Genomic DNA, 23,926 nt, shown 5'->3' on the forward strand with positions numbered 1-23,926 from the left:
AAGAGGCTTTATCTGCATCTCAGGGCCTTCCAGCTCTCTCTGGTTTTCACTCCTGGCCATCGAATGGAAGGAGGTCAGGAGCCCCCTGAGTCCTTCCACTGTCCCAGTCACCTGTCCAGCCTGGACATCAAGAGGTATGGCTTTCAATTCCAACTTAATTTACTTTGCTTTTTTTTCCTCTTTCCTTTTTCTTCCGTGTTTAAGGCCAGCTTGAACCAAGGGAAAGCACAGTACACACAGGAAAGAAAAACAACCTGAAAAGAAAAATAAAGATTCTTGTTCCATGATTCCAAACTTAAGGTAACACCAAAATTGCTAGAAAATGCAGATGAAGGTGCTGTGCACTGATTTACACCAATAAACACCAGGGGGTTTTTTACGGGTCTCCTGAAAACCCTGAGCTGGTTTCTCAGCAGCATCATCTCCTCCAGATGTGAGATCTCTCCCGTGTCGCAGCAAATAACGTCAGCCAGGATACATCAACACGCACTGAAATCCAACACAGTAAATTCAATGGTTTTCTTTTACTCTTTTATAAATATTAACGTGTTTATGATAAATACATTAATGTTTATCACCACCACCAGCTTCCCGTGGGCTGCAGTGGTACACATGGCTGCTGGGACAGAAGATCCAGCAGGATCTGGGCTGGTTTCACAGACCTTGAACGTTTTAATGAAGAGATGGCAACAAAACGGTTCTGAGAGGAACAGCTTTGCTTGGGAAGTGAAGGGTCTTTGCACAGACTGGAGGAAACGACCCGCAAAGAGCAGGGAGTGAGCAGGGGGGGCGCACCGGCTCTCCATAGGAGCGGGGATGCCGGGCGCTCCCTCTCCTGCACGTGCGAGTAAAGGTTCGTCCAGACCAACCCGCATCAGGCGTTATTGTTCAAGCTACATCCAGACAAGATATTAATCATTTTTACGAGGACAGACATTTGGAATCAGGATCACGAATCAAAGCAGGAACAGCACAAAGCACTGATAGGTATCTAGAAAAAAATAGAAAAGAACATTACACTGGAGCAGAACCGCTGGTGCTCGCGAGTGTACAAATATAGAAACCTGGGAAAACAGAGGGATGCGTGTTAATAAGCACATCACTGGAAAGCAAGACTGGGGCACAGAGTCCAGCCTTCTTCTATTTTAGAGGGTTATCCTGCAAAACGCAGCACGGGGGACACGTGGTTCCCCCAATGATCACAAACAGCCCACGAGCAAACGGGGAACATCAGCCACACTTCCCAGCGCACCCAGCTTGAGGTTGCAAACGCAGTTTGAGTCGCCCCCACACCGACAACTCTGCTGCAAACACATCACACGGCAGAAGCGTAAATTCTGCAGGTTCTGTGTTCCGAACAAACCAAGCTCTAAGTGCAGCCCTGTTGTCTGCAAGGGACTTACATGAATATATTAAGGTTGTAAGTCTCTGGTAATTGGTGTGCAATGGAAAGTGGCTTTTCCTCAGATCTGAAATCGGTTCCAAAGCAGGAAATCCAGGATTACAACTGCCTTGGGGTTCAGTCCCAGCCCTAGCGAGCACACGGTTATTTGCACTCCAGTTTCTCACCCCCGACATCAGGCCCTGCAGCCTGGCCAGTCTCAGCAGCACCAATAGGGTATTCTCCAGGCAAATACCTGGATTACCAAAGCAAACCCTTTGTCAAATACAAAGCAAAAAAATGACATATGTTATCTTTCAAACAATTTTTTTTATTGTAAGTTCTTTGCAAATATTTGTATAGTCATTACAAAAAATACCAAAGAAAATTTCAGTCTATTCAGAGAGTCATAATTTACAAAAAAATAAATAGCTTTACTCTAGAGAAGACAATTGTCTAGTATTAAGGTCAGCAATATCATCCACAGAAGTCCACGTTCTCAGAGTGCTGAGCGTTGGGGCCACCTGACTTAGTTTGACTTCTTCCAGCATTTTCCTTTAAAATGAGACTAATCAGAACATGAGAAAAGTAACTTTTTTCTTCCCACAGAAAACTGAACATTCAACATAGATCTTGGAAACCAGACTCGGTTGCTAATTGAACTGTCGGACCCCTCTGGCACACAACCTGAAAAACAGTGAAACTAACTTTTTTTCTTTTTTAAACAACTGTAAAAGAACAGTTTCCCACAACAATTCCAGTCGCCAGCAGCAGCATGAAGGGCGCGTTTCTTCGGTTTAAGGCTAATGAATGGTCCTTGCTGTGGCAGAGCTGCTGTTCCAGCCCACAGCGGCCCAGGTTCCTACAACCAACGTCTCACCTCGGCCCTGCAGACAGAACCAGGATTCGCCACCCAGATCCCAATTGCTGAGTGAACCGGGTGTCCGGTGGGAGCCGCGGCTGCCGCACACATCGGGGTTTGGAGTGATTGTCGCTCCGGACACGCTCGGATACTGAACTTTGTGCTTTTCCACATCAGCACTGCAGACACGCTATAGCGAACTTGCTGCTATACACTGTAAACACATGAACCCTTTAGGAGAATGCATAAAAGCATTAACCACGTACAGTAAACGCCATAATGAGAAAGTCTGGCACACGTTATTTCACGAGAAGGAAAAAATCTTTGGACTATAGTACTATATGCCACAAAACGTTCCAAGTGCATCCCACAATAGATGGCTCATCAAATGAGGAATCAGCAAACAAGCAAATAACTAGAGTTTGCAAAAATGGTTTAAACAAAAAAAAAAGGGGGGGGGGCTTCAAAACATAAGAGCAGATGGAAAGAAAAAGCTTGCTGAACTTCTCTGATGAATCACTCCGCCTTACATGTGAGCATATAATGACAGATTTCAGGCAAAAATTAAGTCTGTGAAGTGTTTTGCACAGTGCATACACTTCTCCTAAAGCAGGCTAAAATCAATACTAAGGAGAATTAAAAAAAAGAAAACAAATTGCATTTTGGTGTTACTTCCATCATGCTCTGGCTGACTTCCCTCGGTCTGAAACGGAACGGTGTGGTTCAGCTCTGGGGAAGGGACAGTTCTCTGAACGTATCGCCTCCCCCTGCCCCACACAGACGAACCAGGTTCACGTGCTACGCCAAGCCCGAATCTTTGGCCATGCTGTAGAAAATGCCTTTTTCCTGAAGCAGGTCGTCTGGGCTGCCACACTCCACCACTTCTCCTCTGTCCAGGACTAAAACTCTGTAAAACAAGTAGGAAAACAGTCACAAGAAGATCCAGAAAGCCACCAAAGACAGATGTGGAAGCGCAGACAGAAGCCGACGGGAGCGTAGCTGCTGGGTGCAAAGACAGTTCAAGTGCACGAAGGGACGGGGTTCTCAGCTCTGTCCTTCCCAACCTCATCGCAGAGCGTCTGTCTGGTCTGGTTCGCATCTGGAATATTGTGTCCAGTTGTGGCCCCTCAGTTCCAGCAGGACAGGGAACTGCTGGAGAGAGTCCAGCGCAGCCACCAAGATGCTGAAGGGAGTGGAGCATCTCCCGTGTGAGGAAAGGCTGAGGGAGCTGGGGCTCTGGAGCTGGACAAGAGGACACTGAGGGGGGACTCATTCCTGGGGATCAATATGGAAAGGGGGAGTGTCAGGAGGATGGAGCCAGGCTCTTCTCGGTGACATCCAATGACAGGACAAGGGACAATGGGTGCAAACTGGAACACAGGAGGTTCCACTGAAAGATGAGAAGCAACTTGTTCCCAGTGAGGGTGGCAGAGCCTGGCCCAGGCTGCCCAGGGGGGTTGTGGAGTCTCCTTCTGTGCAGACATTCCAACCCGCCTGGACACCTTCCTGTGTAACCTCATCTGGGTGTTCCTGCTCCATGGGGGGATTGCACTGCATGAGCTTTCCAGGGCCCTTCCAACCCTGACATCCTGGGATTCTGTGGTTTCTAAAACCCCTCCTGCTGCTGCCTCTGTTAACCATCCGGGCACTGGAGACACTCACAGTGTCACTGGCTGCCGTGACCCAACTGGGAGCTCTGGTGATAGTGCTGCTGGTGCTGGGCCTGGCCTGGGTGTTGCTCCTGGCTCTTATCTTTCACTACTGACCACACAAACGGAGGTCTTCAAAAGTACACAAAGACCTTATCACTGGTCACTTTGCTCTCTGCCACTTGGTGATAAAAAGGATGAGAGAGCTTAAGACTGAAATTATGAGACAAAACCCCGGCCCTCAAGCACACCTTAGCAAGGCGCTGAGGATGAGGGAGCCCATACGAACTATAACCAGAAGCGATGGAAACACTGAATAAGCTTCAGACAAGCACAGGACCTGCCCCTTTAATTCACAGAATAATTTTGGTTGGAAGAGACCCTTCAAGATCATCAAGTCCAACCATAACCCACCCCTGGCACTGCCCCATGTCCTGAGAACCTCATGTCCGTCTGTCCACCCCTCCAGGGATGGTGACTCCAGCACTGCCCTGGGCAGCCTGTTCCAATGCCCCACAGCCCTTTGGGGAAGAGATTATGAGCTCCCTAAAGCTCTGATGCCTCTTCCAGCTCTGCCTAAATTAGGGAAAGACCCAGCAATACGCTCCAGTCCTTGACTCCCTCTCCTTCCTAGTTTGCCTGGGCAGAGGGTTCGGAGCGGCTCCCCAGGCCAGAACACACCCCCACCCATCAAACCAGGGACTCAGCAGCTCTGCGTAGAGGTGCCTAAAAACACACAGGTCAGCATTTAGCAAACACAAAGATGCTTGGTTGAGTAGAGCACAATGCAGGTCACCCACACCATTGTTCAAGACAAAAGCAGTATTACTTTACCTCGTGTAGTCCATGATTGTGTTCAGACGATGTGCTATAGTTAATACAGTACATTCCTCAAACTGAGACTTTATTGTTGACTGTATAAGCTTATCTGTTTCAAGATCAACAGCAGCTGTGGCTTCATCCAGAACCAGGATTTTGGACTTCCTGAGCAGAGCCCGTGCCAGGCACAGCAGCTGGCGCTGCCCCACGCTGCACAGATGTGGTGGGAGAAAACAGTCAGGACAACTTTGCAGTATTCATTTTGAAGCCTAGTAATTCCTTGTTCTGAAGTATAGGTGCCAAGAATCCAGCAAAACAGATAAGGTCAAGCCTTACTACTTCACTGCAGGGTATCTAACACCATCTGAAACTACGTCCCCTCCCAAGCAAGTCCTGGAAATGCAATCAGAGAATATTCCAAATGGTTTCAGCATCACTGCATCAGGCTGCTTCACTGAATCAATGTGGTGCTGAGGACTGGACTTCAAATGGTTCCTTCAGACTGAAGATACACCCTTGTTACAGTGCAGAAAGCAAGCTACCAGCTCCTAGAAAAACGGCCTGTGTTGGCCCAGAGCCATGGCGAGCTCAGAGCATCCACTAGAAATAGCAGGTTGCTGCTAAGAAAATCCTTTCCAAGGCTGCCCAGGCTGTCAAACCTCTCACAGCATTCTAAACATTTCTTAAATTACTTTAAATTCTCAAACTCGAGAGTTTTAAACATACTGAAAAAAATCTAGTTGGTCCTGCTTTAAGAGTTTCCCAATCCCTCCCCAAATTCTTCCAGGGGCACAGGGGGATCCCCACGCTGCTATGGCCTGTCCCAGCTGCGCTGTAAGGCTTCTGCAAGTACAAAGTCCTGTTGCAGATGGGACGACGCACACACACCTCTCAGTTCTCATTTAGTTCAAGGCAATTTGCAGTCACGGTGCTTTGACCTACCTGAGGTTCTCGCCACCTTCGGCACACTCATGATTCAGTTTATCAGGAAGGGACGATACGAAGTTTTTCAGGTGAGCCAATTCCAAAGACCTCCAAACGTCTTCATCGGAGTGTTGGTCAAAAGGATCCAGATTCATACGCAGAGAGCCAGAAAACACTACGGGATCCTGGTCACAGAAAAGAGGTAATTGATAACGTACACACAACGTGGCAAGTGCTCCAAGAATATTTCTTAGTGCAAGGAGAACACCACGTTCAGATGCAGCTGCAAACACGCTAGGTCTACTGGATTGAGGAGGGAGACCTCACTTCTTCAACAACAGCAAGTTATTCTCCCTTACTCCTTGTGCCTCTTGGGGCCTGACCTACACCATCTGCAGACTCTGGCACTCCGGACCTTTCTGTGAGTGAGTAACTCATGAATCCAGGGCAAGAAACCAACCAACACCCCCCCTCGCAACACACAAACCACCACCCAAACCCCACAGCCAGCTTTCCTTTTGCTGGGCTACTAAGCTAAAGAACAGGCACTCCCTGCCCAACCTTCCACCAGCAGGGACTACTAGGTCAGCTTTGCGCTTCTTCAGGAATTACACCATCTGTAAATGTTTCAAAAGTCTTCAGCTGCAGTATTGATGAAATTAGTGCATTTTTTTTCTTGGACATGAAGAAATAACACTTGGGAAATACTTTTGACCTAGTGGTGCCAGACTGGTGCAAAGTGATCAAAACGGAGAAAGCAAAGTCCCCTCCAGATTTCCAAAAGAAGTGGTGCAGAAAACCTTCTACAGCGCGCTCGCTGGTTTCTGCCAGCGTCCTGCAACCCTGATTTATATAACCACATTTTATGGTCTGTTTTTGAATCGCAACAGGCAGGCAATGAAGGCTACACAGTCACAACAAGAAGACTGGAGACGCACAGTTGCTGGGCGAGACTGGGATGGTTAGATATGGATTTCTGAGAGCGAGCAGAACGGCCAAGCTCCCACTTGTTACCCAGCACAAGCAAATGGAGGAGAAAAACTTGGTTTCAAGCACATGACAGAGCGTGCCGAAATGACTCAGTTTCATAGCTATAGATCAGAAGAGGAATAAATATATTCTTCCCAGTATATGACCGAAAGAGCGTTGTTACAGAACGAGTTCTGCTCACGGCGGGATTTCACACCTACCTGAGGGATGATGGTGATCTTGAACCGCAAGTCGTGGAGCCCGATCTTGGCAATATTAACTCCATCAATAAGAATTTCTCCTTTGGCTGCTTCATTAATCCGAAACAAACCTAAAGTAAGGGAGGATTTCCCAGCTCCCGTTCTTCCAACTATTCCAATCTGTTGGGAAGGAATACAGGAACAAATTATTCTGGGGAAGAGTTAAAGCATTTCCAAGCATCTACCTGAAACAGACATGTTTTCAGAAGGTTGTCATATTTGCTGGGCTATCAACACCCCAAAATGGCATAACAAATTGAGGCTGAACAAAGGGGCTGGATATGGAAATAATAGGAATAAAAAACAGTCAAAATTTTCATCCCAATCACAGAAATTTTCCATTTGTCTAGAAAGGCAGATGGAATTGGGTAGAGGAGGTTTCCCTTGCGCTTTGAGTCACACTTCACAGTTATAGTTGCTGACTTGACATTTATTTTGTTTGAATTTGTAGCAAAAAATATACCAAAAGCGCTGAGTTTCATACTGTATTGTTGTGCTTCCCAGTTAGACTGAAGTCCTCCCCAATTTGTGTTCCCAAGTGCTCTTTGAGGTGGTGTTCTGCCCATATTTGTAAGCAGAAAGCGTGCACCCAGGAAAAAAGCAAATGCCTTATTAGATACCACAAATAAGGAAGTGGGATAATAGATGTCTTGCCTTTAATGCTGCCATGCAAGCCCACACTATTATTAGACACCAGAGAACACACACAGGGCAGGGCAGGCTGCGTGTGACCACACACGCGAGGAAGCCGAGGAGACGCACACGTGTCACCAGCAGCTCGGCCAGATCCACAGAATCTATGCTCAAGTCCCATTTTTTTCTTGCAAGTTCTGCCTCGTTCCATCAGGACTCCCCCCCTCTACTTTGTAGCTTGTTTTCTTGAGACTATAATTAACTTAATCTCTCTGCAACCTCTGCTCCTCTTTACTTACAGCAAACAAATTAGCAAAATGTCCTGGGAAGGGGAGAGAAGACAGCATAAACATCACTTCCTTATGAAACCAGACCAGAAAATGCTTCAAAAGCATCCACATAACAGTGTATCTTCATCCTTTGAAAAGGAGAAGAGCCCACTGTATTTGCCAGTTACACTAAGACCGATTCTATAAAAGCTCTTCTAGTTAAGGACGCAAGACACAGGACACAAGAGGGTTAGACGTCTCTTTGGCTTATGCATGCAGACTTATAAACAGTAACACTCTACTATAAATTCAGATTCATTACCTTCTCACCCCCATTTATGGTCACATTTATGTTTTTCAGCACCAAATCCAAGTCTTCCCGGTAACGTAAACCGTAGCCTCGAAACTCAACCTTCCCTTCCTCGGGCCAGGTACTCGCTGGGGCGGTTTGTTCAATGCTCCACTCAGCCTGCAAGAACCACACACACATTACCTGATCAGTTCCTCCTTCAACTGGACACAGAAAGAATTAAGACAAATCCTTGTTAGTGCGTAATTTGCAAAGGGAACGGTGATGATGGGAAGAGAGGGAAAGGGCTGCCCTAAGGCAGATGAACGTTTATGTAGCCAAGGGCTTTGCTATCTCAAGTCCCGCTTGCTGGATAAACTTTCCCCTTACAAAGGGCAGATCAATGCAGGCAGCACGTGTCCGGGTAACCCGCTGGTGCCGCCCCACCGCGGAACGGAAACCACCGGGGAAGGCAGACGTGCAGCTAGAAGCAGTTTAACTGAGACATAAGCACTGAAAGATTAAGAAGCTGGTAAAGTAAACAGCTGCAGCCTCAGCCTCCCACAGAGGTGGGACAGAACACACCCCCACTGCATTCGCTGCCAGCACCAGACAAAAAGGCTTTCAAGTGGGTAAACACTGGTCTGCCACCAGAACCTGAGAAAAAATTCTAGGAAGGGTCTTCATAATGCTCACTGCAAAAATAGCGACTCAGGTCGGGTTCGAGTGACAAGCACGGCAAAGAGATGCCACGGGGAACTCTGTTCTGTAGCCAAAAGGGGCACCACTGCAGACGAAATGAGTTGTTGGGCGATTTGAATCAAAACAAAAGTAGTAAATCCTCTTTATTCCCCATACCGAGAGCAAAAAGAGAAACACTAATTTTAAAAATGATGTTTAAATGCTTAGGAAATCAAAACACTTGTACAGCTCTATTGCTTAGCCCAGGGCAGAACGGGACAACTCCTAAACACCACGGTGCAAACATCAGTGGATACTCCCCAGAAGTACCCACAGATCTACCCATGAAGATCTAGCCTGTCCCCAGAGAGAGGACAAGGCCAGCACTGAGCTCAGCACCCCCAACCTTGGTTTGCAGCCCACCCAGCCAGCTGGAACAGTGCACCGACTTGCACAGCTGTGGTGGCCACCTCCACCTACCTCCTTCTCCATTTCTGCGTATTCTTTGACTCTTTCTACAGCAACTATGTTGGCTTCCAGCTCAGATGACATGCGAACCAGCCAGTTCAAGTACGCTGTAATCTGCAAAAAGAACACGAGTCTGGAAGCAGTTTACACTAAATATCTTACCTGCAATAAATAAAAAATACAAAACAACTACAGCACTGCAAGTTCATGGAACGCACAAACACAGGCAAGATCTTGGCTTATCAGTGCTGGAGAGGACAAAAGTCCAGATGCCTTTAATATGCAGGGGGCGAACTGTCTCAGCCACATCCCCTCACACAGACAGGGCACAGAAGGAACTTCCGGCATCTTTCCAGATGCTATTTGTAGGTAGAATTCTCCTTCTGTGTTCCATATATTAGTTTTCCCTCCAAAGGCACAGCAAGGTTCTGACTTTCTGATGCAGTCTTACAAAAGGTAAAATTACCTGCAGTGAGTAGGACACTGAGAGGCCAACCAGTCCCGCGCTGAGTTTGTTGCGCGCAATCACTGCAAACAACGCTGCAAAGAGGACGACGCAGTTCCCCACGTACTCCAGACGGACAGCCAGCCACCTGCAAGACCAAAAAAGGGAATGCATCTTTGCAGTAATCCATCCACAGAGACTCAGGAGTGCAGCCACTGGCTGCCATTTGTAAGGAGCATCGGCAGCAGAACACGCCCTCCCTACACAGCCCCCTTCCAGCACTTCAACCCCACTGCTACCTGTTTGCAACAATGCTCGGATAATAGGCTTTCTGATTTTCATCCACCTTCATGTCGTTCTGCTTTATGAATCTCTTCTGCTCCTCAAAGGCTCGAATGACACTGGCTCCCAGCAGAGTCTCGTTGAAGTGAGAATACACAGGAGAACGACTGACGGACTCGAGGCGCTTGAGCTGACGAGAAGTGGCCACATAAAATCTCTGCAAATCAGAGTGTGAGAATTACGGTTACATCTAGACTGTGTCTGAAACGACAGCGGGAATAGCGAGAGAGTTCCATGCCATTTGGGCTGTTAATTACAGAGATACAACTTAGATGCGGAATACACACCTTTCCCAACACGTTTAGGCCTAAAAAGACCATTACATACACTCTGCTCTCTTCAAACAACTGCCAATCAAACCATCTCATGCGACGAACATTTTCTCCTCCCTCTCTGCAGGATGAGTTCAACAGCATAAAACACACACATTGCCGCCTTTAAGGTTTACTAACAGACCTTGATAGATTCATTAATTCAAGAGTTAACAACAAAACCCAGCTGCTTCTCTCCGATCTGTACTGGCTCTAGTAGATTCTGAGCACAAAGCAAGAGGGAAGCAAGCGTGCCATGCCTACCCAAGGCAGGAGGGAAAGGCTGCTATCATTTCTCTTGCTCTGTAAACAATATTCTGACTAAAACCAGCCATACCAGGAATGCACACATACCCCTCTCAAGTCTACTCTTTGGAAAGAAGTTTTAGAAAAGCCCATACGTTTTCTGTATTTTGGCTCTGGGCAACAAGCAAAACAGAATTTGCCTCAAAATCTAATGGCATTTTTACTAAACCAGCTTAAGTATTAAAGAATTGCCTTCCACACAGAAGTCATTCTACCCTTGACCACGGAAGGAAATGCTCTGCTAACATCAGCTAATCATTAAGCCGTGCAAAGCACAGTGAAGTCAAGCGTGACTCAAGTCAAACAGATTAAAATCCATCCTAGCGCAGAGTACAAACTGCCTGCAACACCAGATGTGGAGCGACTGCTGGTCCCGGTGCCTCCGGGTAACATCCCGTACCTGCACGAACAGGTAGACAAGTCCCAGAGGTGGGATAACGACAGCAGCTATCGGTGTGGCCAGCAGAATGATGATACAAGCCCCGATCACGTTAAATGTTGAGCCCATGAACATCTTGATGATTGGCGGAATGGCGGAGTCAATGGTGTCGATCTCCTTGGAGAAACGGTTCACCAGATTGCCGCTGGGGGTGCGTTCAAAGAAACTCATTGGAGACCTGAGGACATTGTGCAGCAGGTTAAGGTGCAGATGTTGTGAAGCAAATATTCCCCCTATTGACACAGCCATTGAGTAGCCAAAGACAGCGATACCTAGAAAAGAAGACTTGTTTTTAATCACTTCCACCTCTTACACAAAGCATTATCCTCATTTTGTCATCATTTAGCATCAGCACATCTGTTGTACAATAATCCTGAGAACGGGGCTTCGCTACAGACTCAGTGAATACGTGAAGTAATTTAAAAAATAAAAATGCCAGTGAAAACACCACATTCCTCTCATGGAAGAAGTTGTTTCTCCATTATAAAATTTTGTGTAATATTTGAGCACTTTCTTTGAGTAAAGACTACTGAATTTTAACCCGGCGTTTAGTTTTTATTGCAGGATTTTTATGGCAATTCTGACGTGGAGTACTCGGGGTGTTAAGTTTCATGACAAACAAACTTTGGCTACAAGAGGACACATAAGGAAAAGCTGAGCGGGGCTCCTGTGGTCTGGGCAGCCCCCAGGCTGGGGCCTCCTGTGACAAAGTGTCCCTGACAAGCCCTGTGCAGTGACAGGCCAAGGAGCCACTGCTGGGCTCACCCATCTTGGCCCCAACTGCTGCCTCATTGTACCACATGGGAACAGAAGTGGGTTGCAGGGCCAAACGAAAAAAAAATAACCAACTGAACCATTTTATAGGTTAGTTTGCTTGCCTTTTTTTAATTTAAGTTGTTCATCTTCCTACAAAAACCCACACTCAAATCCTCAGCACTGTTGCAGTTCTGGGGATACAAGGTCACCAAGAGCATTAGAAACATTCTGAACAGCTAATCTTAACATCGGTAAGACCAAGCAAACCTTGAGAAATTCCCAGTGCTCCATACACTCCCAGTCTGACATCTGTGTACTGCTGTGTCCCATTGACAACAGGATCATCTGTCCATAAACTCAGCCAGTAGTTGGAAGCCAGGGAGGCTATGTGATTACACATGAAGAGGAAAATGCTCAAGAAAGAGATAAAGACTCCAATCGCTTTCATGTACTCCCAGTACACTGTTGCCTTTACCTGAAGACAGAGGGGAAAAAAAATATAATTTTGCAGATGAACTTTCAAAACCAACAACTCCCCCCTTCTTCAAGACCTTTTTAAAGTCAGTATTGCTGCATCAGGCCATAAAAACACAAGCAGCAGAGCGTTCTGTGGGGCTGTGCCAAACCCGACATCCCCCAGCAGGAACATATTGGCCCTCCCTGCTCTTCCAAGGGCCGGGGGGAGTGGCCTGAAGCAACACAGAGCATCAGGCAGGGCCAAAAACTTCACTGGGAGCTCCAGCTTTTGGCTCCCTCTTTTTACCACAAGATTATACACACATTAATTAAACCCCTGCTCCACATGGCTGGTATCCTGTGATCTATCTTTAACCAGAGGATTTAAGCAACATTGCAAGGAGGTGTAAGTGCCATTTTCCCAGGAACCTCACTCTCAGGTTTCTCAGAAAGCCCTGTGTATCCTGGGATTATACTTGTGTGTACAGTGGAAACTTGGCTTAAGTTCATCTGAGCCAGTTCCAGGTCCTTATGCTGAAGGGCAGACTTCATTAGGTCACCTCATTTGTCACAACCTCTCTCCAAGAAATAGCTGCAAGGTTTTTGTTTCTTTTTCATTTCTTTCATTTTAAGCTTTGATGTGGTCAGGCCCATCATCTTACACAGAAGTTCTGGTGCCAGCATTCTTCCCGCAGGCAAAGCTGGGGCTCAGCGTTGGGAGCAGAGGGCACAGCAACGCTTCCCTGAAGTACTGCACATCAAGCAGCACGTCTGAGAATCCTCTCAGCCCTTTCTCTCGCAAGTTACACAGCCTTCAGAAGCTAATTTCTTCTGAACCCGATGGATTTCTCCGAAATGGAGAGAGGGCCAGGAAGCAGGACCTTACCCTCCCTGTCTTTGCGGTGTCGGCCTCCGTCAGCTTCCAGGAATTCTTCTCAGCAAGCGGCTTCTGCAGCTCTGCTGTGCTGCTCTGCTGCTGCGACTTCCCAGTCTCTCTGCTGTATGTTGAAGAGTTACTGAGTTGCCTGTTGGAAGACATTTATTTTTCAGTCTTAGCATGATACAGGGTAGGTGTTTACTTCATAAAGAGACTTCAACACTCCACGGCTCCAAGTCACTGATGATCTCCTAACCAGTCACCATCAGGCCAGTGGTTACCAGTGCTTCCCTGCTCCTCTCTCAGTGCTCTCCTCATCCTTCCTGACAGCATTCAGCTCCAGGCACCCATCTTCAGACAGCAGTAACAGACCAGCCACTCACACAAGTCTTGGTTGCACAAACTGCAGAAAGAACGATGCCTGGTGATCGTCAACATCAACTTTACACACCCCATCACCATACACACTGCAGCTGCTCAAGTGCAAAAAGGCACCTGCACTGGCATCAAAATGGGCAATTCTACTCCCAGGCACTCATTAGCTGTCAGAAATACAGCATCTCTAGAGCACCGTAAGAATAAGGCACAGGCTGTGAGATGATCTGGGGAAGGTACAATTAGAGTGATTGCTTCTGGTCTCTCTCAGGCATTGCAGCAGGTGTATTAGGTCAGACTGAAGGGCCACGTGGTGCTTCACCCCATCTGGCAGCACTCAAACGCAGAAGCCTTGGGAAAGCATACGAAAGTGCATCTAGCCCATAAGACACCAAGCCAAACCCACGGTATCTTGCTACAATACGCTAGTTTCTTCAGATGGAAGAACAGCAGGAGAGTTCTGTGTGCACAGACACGAGTGTGCAAGCCTGTACCAGCACCCGCAGCGGGGCTGCAGCCTCAGGTGTCCATCTGCCCAGGTGCCAGCAACTGGGAAGACTGGGATCCAGGGGCTCTACTGGGCAGTGCAAGTGTCTGAGCCCATCTAGGAGATATCTCATGTCTGTAATACATTCTCACCCGAGAACCTGCACCCTGCTCAGCAGTGGAACAGGATGAGGCCACGCGGTGCTCGTTTGTGTGTGTGCAGGCTCAGCTCTCCCAGGCTGCTGGATCCAGTATTATGTATTTTTCTCTAACAAACACCATAAACACCAAATTACTCTTTGTCCACAACTGAGTAACAGGATGGAAAAGGGGGAAAGAAAAAAACCAGACTACACACCTATGTATGAGCTTTCCTCGGCCTTCGTTCACAAGGACTCCGTTTTCCACAGGCTTTCCTTCCTTTCCAGATGGACTGCTTGCATCTGGGGGTGTGAAAAAGGTAAACATGAAAATGGCAAAGCAAAGAGATACGAAGGTTTCAAGTCAATGCTAAACACCAGGTGCAGTCCTAACGTGCAAACAAAGCAAGGAACACAAGTATGTATTTACAGATACTAACAGATAACTGACCAGGTGAACAAATTGGTTTAGTTCTACCCCAACAGGATTAGTTGCCAAGGCAGGGAACGTTTATTTTTCTATTTTTCTACAAAATGCAGGTCAATAATAATAATAATGTAATATAATTATGAGGAAATACTTTATGTTAAAGCATGCAATACCAAGTCACACTATGACTCATGCTGTGGGAAAAACAACAGCCCAACCACTCCTTTTCACACCACGTCTTTTACACAGTTAACTAGAAACTACTTTCATTTTAGAACGCAATGAGAAGACATTCTAGTAAATGACGGAGTGAAGCTGTAAGAACAGCAATTGTGTGCTATTAACTTTGAGCCTTCCTGCAAAATTAAGCAGGAATTAACATGCAAAAGCTTGGTGGTTTTAGGCAACCAGAGGAATGAGATTAATTCAAGCAAGAGATCCTTCAATGAATGTCGCTTCTCAAAGAAGTCTTGTTACCCACAATATCCCATTTGTAACAAGATGCAGCACAAACAAGACAATTGTCTAAAACACAAAACCTGTCAGCTTGAAATATTAAGCTTTCTCTGAGCAACGTAATTCAGTGTAATACAGTGCCATGAGTAAAACCTCTAGGTTCAAGTTTTGCCATAATGTCCCTAATAAAAACCAAATGACTGACTCCTAAAGAATTAACTGTCAAGTAAACAGAACTTTATTTTCATGTATGAAAGTTAATTCATTTTTGTAACAAAAAGAATTTTGCATTTCAAAGGGTCTATGCATAGTTTATGCCAACACACAAAGTCCACCTGCATCTACTGAAAAGATACGCAGGAAAATTTGTGTAGATCTAGAGTCTGAGGTTTTTGTGGTTTTATAGAAAAGCAAAATATATTTACAAATCAGTGCTGTGGACCACTTGAACTTAAAGCTGTTCCCCCTGTGACTGCAAGCTGAGCATTGGTTCATCACTCTAAAAACCCAAAACTCAACTGTTCAGTGTGGTCTAGAAGCAGAAAAAAGCAGAGAATGGGAAAAACTGGAAAGCTCATTGACTTAGTTTTTATTTATCTGAATGAGAGCAAACCAAGATGGGACTGCTGGTTACTTGAAGCACTTCACAGCATTTCTTTGGGAAGATTCCTATATGAAAACCAACAAGCGTTCCAGCGTCGTATTGCTTTAGAGCATCACTAAAGTTCTAAACCCACATGAACAAAAAACCACAAATAAACCATCCTCCCCGAACAGCTCTTAAATTTGGTTTTGTGTTGTAGGATTACCTGCTTATATTGCATTGACCTCTTGAGAACTAAACGTGGTCAAGGTGCATCGTTAAAGTTTATTTCAAGCTTCCTCACAGAAGTGTTCAAGATCAGAATTGTTGCTGCTGAGTCATCTACAAGCTGACACACCAACTGTTCAAGTGTCACACAAACAAGTACCATGCAAACAGAGACCTTCTATTGTGCAGACAAAATTCTTCTAGTAACGACTCAATCTCTTGTAAATGAACCGCAGCCACTCGTGTTACTCCAACACAAGCACTAATGTAAAACCACATGGCAAAAAAGCAATTACCTGTTTCCAGAGGTTGAATAGTTCCTTCTAATGAAGGATCCGAGTCTAAAAGTATATATCATTAGCTTTTTCCAGAACACACTCAACTGTTTTCAGCTTTTACAAACACGTCCAAGCAGCACAACCTAAACCACGAAACCATGAATGCCCAAGGCAGGATCACATTTGCTAAAATGGGCATCTTTTTAACCCCAAACCTCATAAACAGTCAAAAGACAACCTTGAGGAAAAAGCCCAAATCAGATGGCTACAAATGAAAGACCAAGAAACTTCCTTTCTTTCAACATATGCACTAATGAAGAGAGAATAATTAAAAAAAGCTACTCTGAAGTGGCTTCATATTGACAATGACAGAAAAACCTGACTATGCATAGGAGCTATCACAAGGTCACTTAGTCCCGTCTACTGGGTAGTCCCTGGTCATCCCCCTGCACAGACAGGTCAGTGTGAAACAGCAAGATATTTCACTCTTCCAAGCATGTTGATATCCCAACAGCACTCATTTTCAATCAAGATTTGCTTCTGCCATTGGGACAGAGGCTGCAAATAGCTTTTACTTTAGGAAAGAGTAAGGAAAGAGTTGCATTTTGAATTTAAGAGAACGTCATGTTATCTCCCGTTTCCTGCTGCAGACAGGTGTGTCCTGAATTACCATCAGATCCACACTCCACAAGGACACTTGGGAAAGAGCCGACACATTTCACTGTTTAACTCCTGCCTTCCAAGCTGTCAGGAAGGAGAGAAGCACCGGAGCTTCCCCCTGGGCACCACACAAGCCATCCGAACCACTCTGCTGTTAAGCTCAGCTCAGCCTCCTGCTGCTAGAAGGAATCACATCCAAAAAATAGAGGTGCGCTGGTTTTTAGTGGGACACCGTGGATCATGAAGGCACAACAGTTTTCCTTGCAGATATGAAACCCCAGCCCAAAATGCAGAAATAATTTTTAGGATGAAATACACACTACCACCCAGTGTATAATAGAAAGCTATTCAGCAAAGAAGCTGACTTTGAAATTCAACACTAGAAAAAGCAAACAAACAAAAAAAACCCCAAAACCAAATAAAACAAAACCAACACACACACACACAAGAGACGCACAGCTTTTTTTTTTCCTCTCTCTGCTGCAATTTATACAGAGGCCAAGCAAAGCCCTGCAAATCTCACTGCTGTACCGTACCATCTTTTACAGGGGGCGGATTGCTATTTTCTACAGGACAACAGCTTGGGGAATTAAGTCCACCAAATTTGAGAAAAACACCAAAGATGTTCACATTGAATAGCTACAAGTGTCAGACCAAGACCCTTCCTTTCCAGATAGGCAGATGTCCAGACCCTTAGCAGTTCTCTGGGTACTTTTACACCCCTTTCCCTCCAATCCAAAACTGAGTAAAGCTTGTTGTGCTGCCCGTTCTCATGTAAAAAATGAGCTGAACAGACACTGAATGGTCTTTCAGCTTTTTATTTAATTGCAAAGTAACAGAGCCAAATTCTGGGGAGACAGCCATCTGAAGCACAGCCCACGCAATGTAAATCAGAGTTTGAACTCTCTATTGTGCTGTACATCTCTGTCTTCCAGGCACTACAGTCAAGACCAAAGATGAACCAGACGGTTAAAAAACACATGAAGCTTATGGTGCAGTTGCACTTCTGTGGAGCCGCTTTTACTCCCCACAAACACTAAAAATAAATCCAGGCTTTTCAAGGACAAACCAAAGTTTATGCTGAAGCCATCTGGAAAAAAAAACAGCAAAACCTCAACCCTCACACATGTTAAAACAAAAATTAACACTTGCCGCATTAGTTAGTATGGGGAACAAGGGAAAAAAGTCATAAGAAAGTTAATCTTCAAGTAACTATTTGCCGTCTCTCCAGGTATTACAGCAACAGATCCAAGTCTGTCACCCAGGATGACACCAAAAAGGACACGCACTCCCAGGAGTTCAGGGCACATCTACAACTCCAGGCCAGTCTGCACAGGAGCAGTGCTGGCATCCGCTCATCACCCACGCTAAATGCCAATGGAGCAGCTGCTCAAAGCAAGAAGAATCTGGATGCTCTTTATACCACCTGGCAGGTTATTTTACATGTAACTCCAGTCACTCTGGAGATCACACACCGCGGACACTGTAAGGCATCCACTGAATGGACTCTGGTGAAAGCAGAGGGTTTTCTGCCCTTGCAGAAGCAGGATGTATTCCAGGCAGAAGGCACCAAACCACAGTTTTCTATTTTGCTCCAGTTTTAGTGCTGTGAGGCTGCTGACACGGAGCTTCCCTTTCCAAGCGGGTGTGCAGACCCTCCAGCCAGCTCCAGCTGACTCCCGTCACATGTCGCCCTGTGCTTACCCAACAACCTGTGATGTTTAGTAATATTTAGTGATCTTCTACACATCTGATAAATATTAACATTATCCCTGTGAATCAGATAAATAATGCCCCTTTTTTTTCATTTTTTACTCAACCAAAACTGAGAAACAACTTCGCCGTACACAGGCCAACCCTGTGATTTAACAATCCTCTTCGAATGACTGGGGTCACACTGAAGTTAAAAATGCTTTTTATTAGACAACTGCAGAGAAGCTTGCCAAAAGATAAAGCACTGGCTCACTTTCCAAAAGAAGGTTTGGTATTTAAACGGAAAAAGTAACTTAGTTTAATGTAAAGGACTTGAAATCCTACCATGCACTTGGACAAGGGAGGAGACAAAGGCTAGGGGAACAAGGCTATTAAAGGAGGCAAATCTCTGTACAACTCAACTTGTTAACTTCCTAGGGAAGCACAAAGTTTATTTGTCTTGTACACTGAAGACCACACCACACCTTATTGTGCCCAAAGTAGCTATGGGAGCACCTACAGAAAATACACAGGAGTCAGCCCAATTTTGCTTCCACAAAACCTCTTCCCATCGTGCTTTTCAGTGAGAGACCTGACCCACACAGCATTTGCTGCTACAGTGTCCACCCGAACTAGTGTCCCAGCACAGTGACAACTGAAACGCAGCAAGGGCCCCTTCCAGGACAGAGCGGGGCGTCCTGACCCAGAGACTCCGCGTAACACGTCACCCCAAACACAACACCCCATCGGGGGGGGACAGCTGGACACACGACAGGGAGCCGGGAGAAGATGCCACCTCACACCTCCAGGAACCAGACCCTGCTCATTCTCAGCCTCCCAGGGCAGCCTGTGTGCCAGTCTGGAGAGAACATAATAGAATCATTTTGATTGGAAAAGACCCTCAAGATCAAGTCCAACCACAACCCACCCCTGGCACTGCCCCATGTCCTGAGAACCTCATGTCTGTCTGTCCAACCCTCCAGGGATGGTGACTCCAGCACTGCCCTGGGCAGCCTGTTCCAATGCCCCACAGCCCTTTGGGGAAGAAATTGTTCCCACATCCAACCTCAACCTCCCCTGGCGCAACTTGAGGCCGATTCCTCTTGTCCTCTCACTTGCTTCTTGGGAGAAGAGACCAACCCCCTCCATGCTCCAACCTCCTTCCAGGCAGCTGTGGAGAGCGGCGGCAGAGGGCAGAGCCACAGAACAGGGCCGACCGTTACAGCCCTCCCGTACGGAACCTGCAGACAAACGCCAGGAGCAGCCCTTGCCCAAGGCAGCCGTTCAACACCTCGCATTTCAGTTTTCCCTGTGACAGGCGCGTGAGGGGTAGGCTAAAAACTGCCTCCACATTCCCTCAAGGGAACAGGTGGGAACCAAGGGTTTTCCGAATGGAAGATGAAAAGCGGGCTCAGTCTCCTCCTCGTTCTGGAGAGCCTGCTCTGCAGCTGCCACCTGCCAGCACACAGGGCTCCACGGTGCCAGCACCCCTCAGGAATCACCACAGCAAGCCACTGAGGAAAACAAGCTGGAGGCAAGGGACCAGGTTCCCTTATTAAAAACCAATACTGCAACCATCTGCAGATTAAAAACAATTAAAACCCCTCTACCAGTGCAGCTCTACAGCTGTTTCATAAAGCAGAAGCAGGAGTCAGGGACATCAGCTACAAAAATGAGCTGCTCCTTCCCGTGCTCCATCCCCAGCGGAATTATCTGCACATCCTAATAAGCACAGGAAGGGCGTGTAAACCCCAGTCGGCCTTTACATGATGTCAAAACCATCTGAATTCTGCTCTGAGAAGAATTTTACTACAGATCTGCTTCACATTTTCCTACATTTTAAGAAAGAGTGTGTATTTAATCTCACAACCTTCAATGCTCTCAAGAAATAAGCACCTCTACCAATAGGTGTATCTTTTGACTTTCCTTCCTCTACTAGTATTTTGCCTTTAATGTGACTCCTTTAACGTGCCACACATCAGCTTATCCCAAGGGAGTTTATTTGTAAGCTTACCGCTGTCCTCCATGCTTTGTTCGGCATTAGCGTATGTACGAAGAAACTCAGCAAAAGCCCCATCTTGCTTCAGCAGGTGCTGGTAGGAGCCCAGCTCAGAGATCTCCCCTTCAGACATCACCAGAATTGTATCCATTTGAGGCAGATAGTTGATTGCATGGGTCACCAAAACCCGTGTCTAAATAGCAAAAGAAAAAAAAAAAAAAAATAGTTTTTGCAACATCTCAAATTTAGGAAATGAAATGGTTGGCTGCTTGAATTCTTTGTGTAATACTGTAATAACAATCGACAGGCATGCAGCATTTTTAAGAAAAGGTGCTGTCCTTGTGTAAATTTTTCCAAATAATTCTGAATTACAGAAACCAGAGCATATTTCATGATAAAAACCTCAGTGTTTTATAAAGGTCCTCTAAAAATCTCAGAAGGATCCTTTCATTTTTCAGACGTTTGAGACAAAAGTCTGAATATGCAACTTGACAAACTTGGAATCATTTGAACTCAAAGCAAAACAAATCATTCTCTAGAGGCAAGTTCATTATGACATACTTTATTTTTCAGGATTCCTTTTGGTCCAATAACTTTTTCAAAAATATGTTTCCCAACATGAGCGTCAACAGCTGATAAAGGATCATCAAATAAATAGACATCTGCGTTACAGTAAACCGCTCGAGCAAGACTGACTCGCTGTTTCTGTCCTCCAGACAAATTCACACCCTGGGGAAACAAGAAAATATGATCTGTATTTACAGCTGAAGAGAGATGTCTTAATACAGTTCGTGAAACGCACAAGTCACAGGTGGTTTATGCAAGTTAGAGACATTTCAGCATTGTATGAAACAAAGCTCCATCACAAATAACTTCGTTACCACAACAGAATGGAAGGAAGCACATCTACCAATTCTCACTGCCAGCGAGGGGCAAGTCAAAAAGTGTGTTTGTAAAGTGATTGTAAAATGTAAAATGTGGTTGTAAAGTGATTAACCCAGCCCAACCCACCCAACCCAGAGGCTCCTTTCCTTCTCAGCTGTGTCTCTCCAGAGCTGTCTCTGATTTAATACACAAACTCTGCTCACACTCTACAATGTTCTTGGCCTGCTGATGGACACGAAGGTAAAGCTGCAGCTTTGCTGAACCTGGGGCCGTGGGTTGGCAGCTGCACCACCCACCACAGTCAGCAGGCAAAACACATACCCTGCGGGTTTGGGGTTTTTTAACGAAGCTGAAGCGTTCAGAAGATTCTTCTGTTGCTGTTCAACGTATTTTTCTGCTCTATGACCATGGCAACTTAGAGATGATTAAAAACTGTCATTGCAAGATACTTTTGCATTTGTAATTGAGGACAGGCTTCCTCCCCTTTGGGGCTTGAAGACAAGGAAAACATACTGCTCAAACTTGCCTCTTATTGTAGAGGATTTCTACCCTGAATGCTTTAAAGTCAATACAACTTTCAGATAAAGTAGAACAGAAGTCATATGGCTTTCACTACAAGCAACAGCACTGTTGCGGTAGAGAGAGTTTTAAATACCTTTTCTCCTATTTCTGTTTTGTCTCCTGTAGGAAGAATCTCGATATCAGGCAGCAGCGCACAAGCCTCAATCACACGCTTGTAGCGGCTCTCATTCATCTCCCTTCCAAAGATAATGTTATCTTCCAGAGTTGCGTTTTGGACCCAGGCTTGCTGAGGAACGTAGGCTACTGAGCCCTGCAACAACAATAAAGTTCCTTATTTAGTACTTTAGACTAAAGGTCTGCACACAAAGTCAAAGCACAGCAGGGCTTTGTGAGGCAGGCAGTGCCCATCACCTCACAAATTGCCTACGGTCATTTCCAAACTGTTCTTGGGCTACAGCCTCCTCCAAAATGTTATCTGTACAAGTGCATGTAACAGTGTATTGGTGGAAAATAAAGGACTTCAAACTAAATATGATTCTCTAATGTAAACTTGGAAGAAACGTGTTTAGAGAACCTGTTTGCACAACTGCTGAATGTCAAAATTCATTAGTTCTTTCTCATAGTTATAAATTATGTTCTGCATAAAACAATTTAACCTGGAATACAAGTGTTTAACAAACGCACCCAGACAGGCTATTTCTGCAGAAAGCTGGGGAAGTAGAATAAAGAATTTGAGCTACTGCAAAGCATTTTGCTTTGGAGGTTAGTAGTTCTCTTTCTGCACAAATAAGCAGCGATTCTGACCTCACCTACTTTATTTTTCAAGAACAATTTCAGAGATGACCAAATGTGCATGCTTTTAGATGCAACATATTTGTCTTGCTCTTAAAATATTTCTCCTCCCATACATTAGAGCAGCAGCAAAATCCAAAACAAGGACTTTTTACTTATTTATTTACTTCCAAGTCATTTTTCCTCTGTGAGCTCTGTGCAACTTGGATATCTAAAAAAGTACAAACTACAGCAGAGGCTTTTCCCATGTTTGGCCATCTCTGGGTACCCTCTCTCTTTGTAATTCTCTGATGTCTAAGAAGGTATGAACCAACACTGCTCTTCCTCAGGTTGGAGTATGAATAACAGGATCTCCCCACCTCATACCTGGCTGCCAACCACAATACTTATCTTTGAGACATTCATCATTCTGACTATTTGGCTAAATCTGAAACCAACAGATCTAGAAATTGTTGGGTTGAGGCTTAACAGGCAATTACACAGAGTACAGCCTAAGGCATATACACGGCTTGCCAGGATATCAAGCTGAAAAACGTGTTCATTTGAAATGCGCCTCTTCTGCTCTTTGTGCCACTTGGAAATCTAGAATCCCTCTAGAAGACCCACAAAGAGGTGAACAATTCTTCAGACGCATCGCACCTTGACAGCCACGTAGCCTTCCTTTTTGTCCATCTCCCCCAGCAATGCAGACAGCAACGAAGACTTTCCACAGCCAACCTGACCAACAACAGCTACCAAGGAGCCTTCAGGAACAGTGAAATTAATGCTGAAAGAAAGTGCACATAATTCAGCCCTGCTTGCTGCCACATCCTCATAGTTAAACAGTCTATAGAACAGCCCATATAAAGCCAGATGCCATGTGAACACCCACTGCAAATGCTGACACAGCACAGAAGCTGTTTGAAAATGCAAACGTCTTATTCAGAACGCACCAAGCTCTTCTTATACTTAGGACATAGCTTCTTAACAGGTAATCAACCTGTCCAGTATTTCTCTCAAACGCTCTGTGAACACACATGTAAATACCAATGGATGCTTCCCAAACAGCATCCTTGTCTCAAAGAATACGCAATTTAGAATCACAGAATAGTTTGGGTTGAAGGGACCTTGAAAGCTCATCCAGTCCCATCCCTGCCATGAGCAGGGACATCTTCACCAGCTCGGGTTGCCTCGTTTAAAGCCAAGAAAGAGCAGCCAAAATTAAGGCAGTGGACATGGCAGATGGAAGACACAGCTTGTAGCTGCATCACCCAGTTCCTTGGTT

The 23,926-nt window shown here is 45.6% G+C and overlaps 1 protein-coding gene across 5 annotated transcripts in view; it reads right to left on the minus strand.

Moving 5' to 3' along the window:
- Positions 1 to 1,691: 1,691 nt before the first annotated feature.
- Positions 1,692 to 23,926, minus strand: part of LOC102094737 (ATP binding cassette subfamily C member 1 (ABCC1 blood group)) — a 51,831-nt gene continuing 29,596 nt past the window's right edge. For 3 of the 5 annotated variants that reach the window (XM_065030698.1, XM_065030696.1, XM_065030700.1), the window contains 17 exons: positions 23,302 to 23,428; positions 22,004 to 22,180; positions 21,025 to 21,192; positions 20,479 to 20,656; positions 16,131 to 16,175; positions 14,356 to 14,440; positions 13,146 to 13,284; positions 12,071 to 12,278; positions 11,009 to 11,319; positions 9,949 to 10,148; positions 9,671 to 9,797; positions 9,217 to 9,318; positions 8,089 to 8,235; positions 6,826 to 6,984; positions 5,654 to 5,820; positions 4,727 to 4,921; positions 1,692 to 3,150 (listed from right to left, as the gene is read on the minus strand). In XM_065030698.1, coding sequence (XP_064886770.1) covers positions 3,042 to 3,150; positions 4,727 to 4,921; positions 5,654 to 5,820; positions 6,826 to 6,984; positions 8,089 to 8,235; positions 9,217 to 9,318; positions 9,671 to 9,797; positions 9,949 to 10,148; positions 11,009 to 11,319; positions 12,071 to 12,278; positions 13,146 to 13,284; positions 14,356 to 14,440; positions 16,131 to 16,175; positions 20,479 to 20,656; positions 21,025 to 21,192; positions 22,004 to 22,180; positions 23,302 to 23,428 — 2,644 coding nt within the window. In that variant the 3' untranslated portion in view covers positions 1,692 to 3,041. The remainder of the gene's footprint in view (positions 3,151 to 4,726; positions 4,922 to 5,653; positions 5,821 to 6,825; positions 6,985 to 8,088; positions 8,236 to 9,216; positions 9,319 to 9,670; positions 9,798 to 9,948; positions 10,149 to 11,008; positions 11,320 to 12,070; positions 12,279 to 13,145; positions 13,285 to 14,355; positions 14,441 to 16,130; positions 16,176 to 20,478; positions 20,657 to 21,024; positions 21,193 to 22,003; positions 22,181 to 23,301; positions 23,429 to 23,926) is intronic. The other 2 variants (XM_065030699.1, XM_065030697.1) reach the window with 1 other exon arrangement.

This window comes from Columba livia, chromosome 15 (assembly GCF_036013475.1).
Source record: "Columba livia isolate bColLiv1 breed racing homer chromosome 15, bColLiv1.pat.W.v2, whole genome shotgun sequence".
NCBI lineage: Eukaryota > Metazoa > Chordata > Aves > Columbiformes > Columbidae > Columba > Columba livia.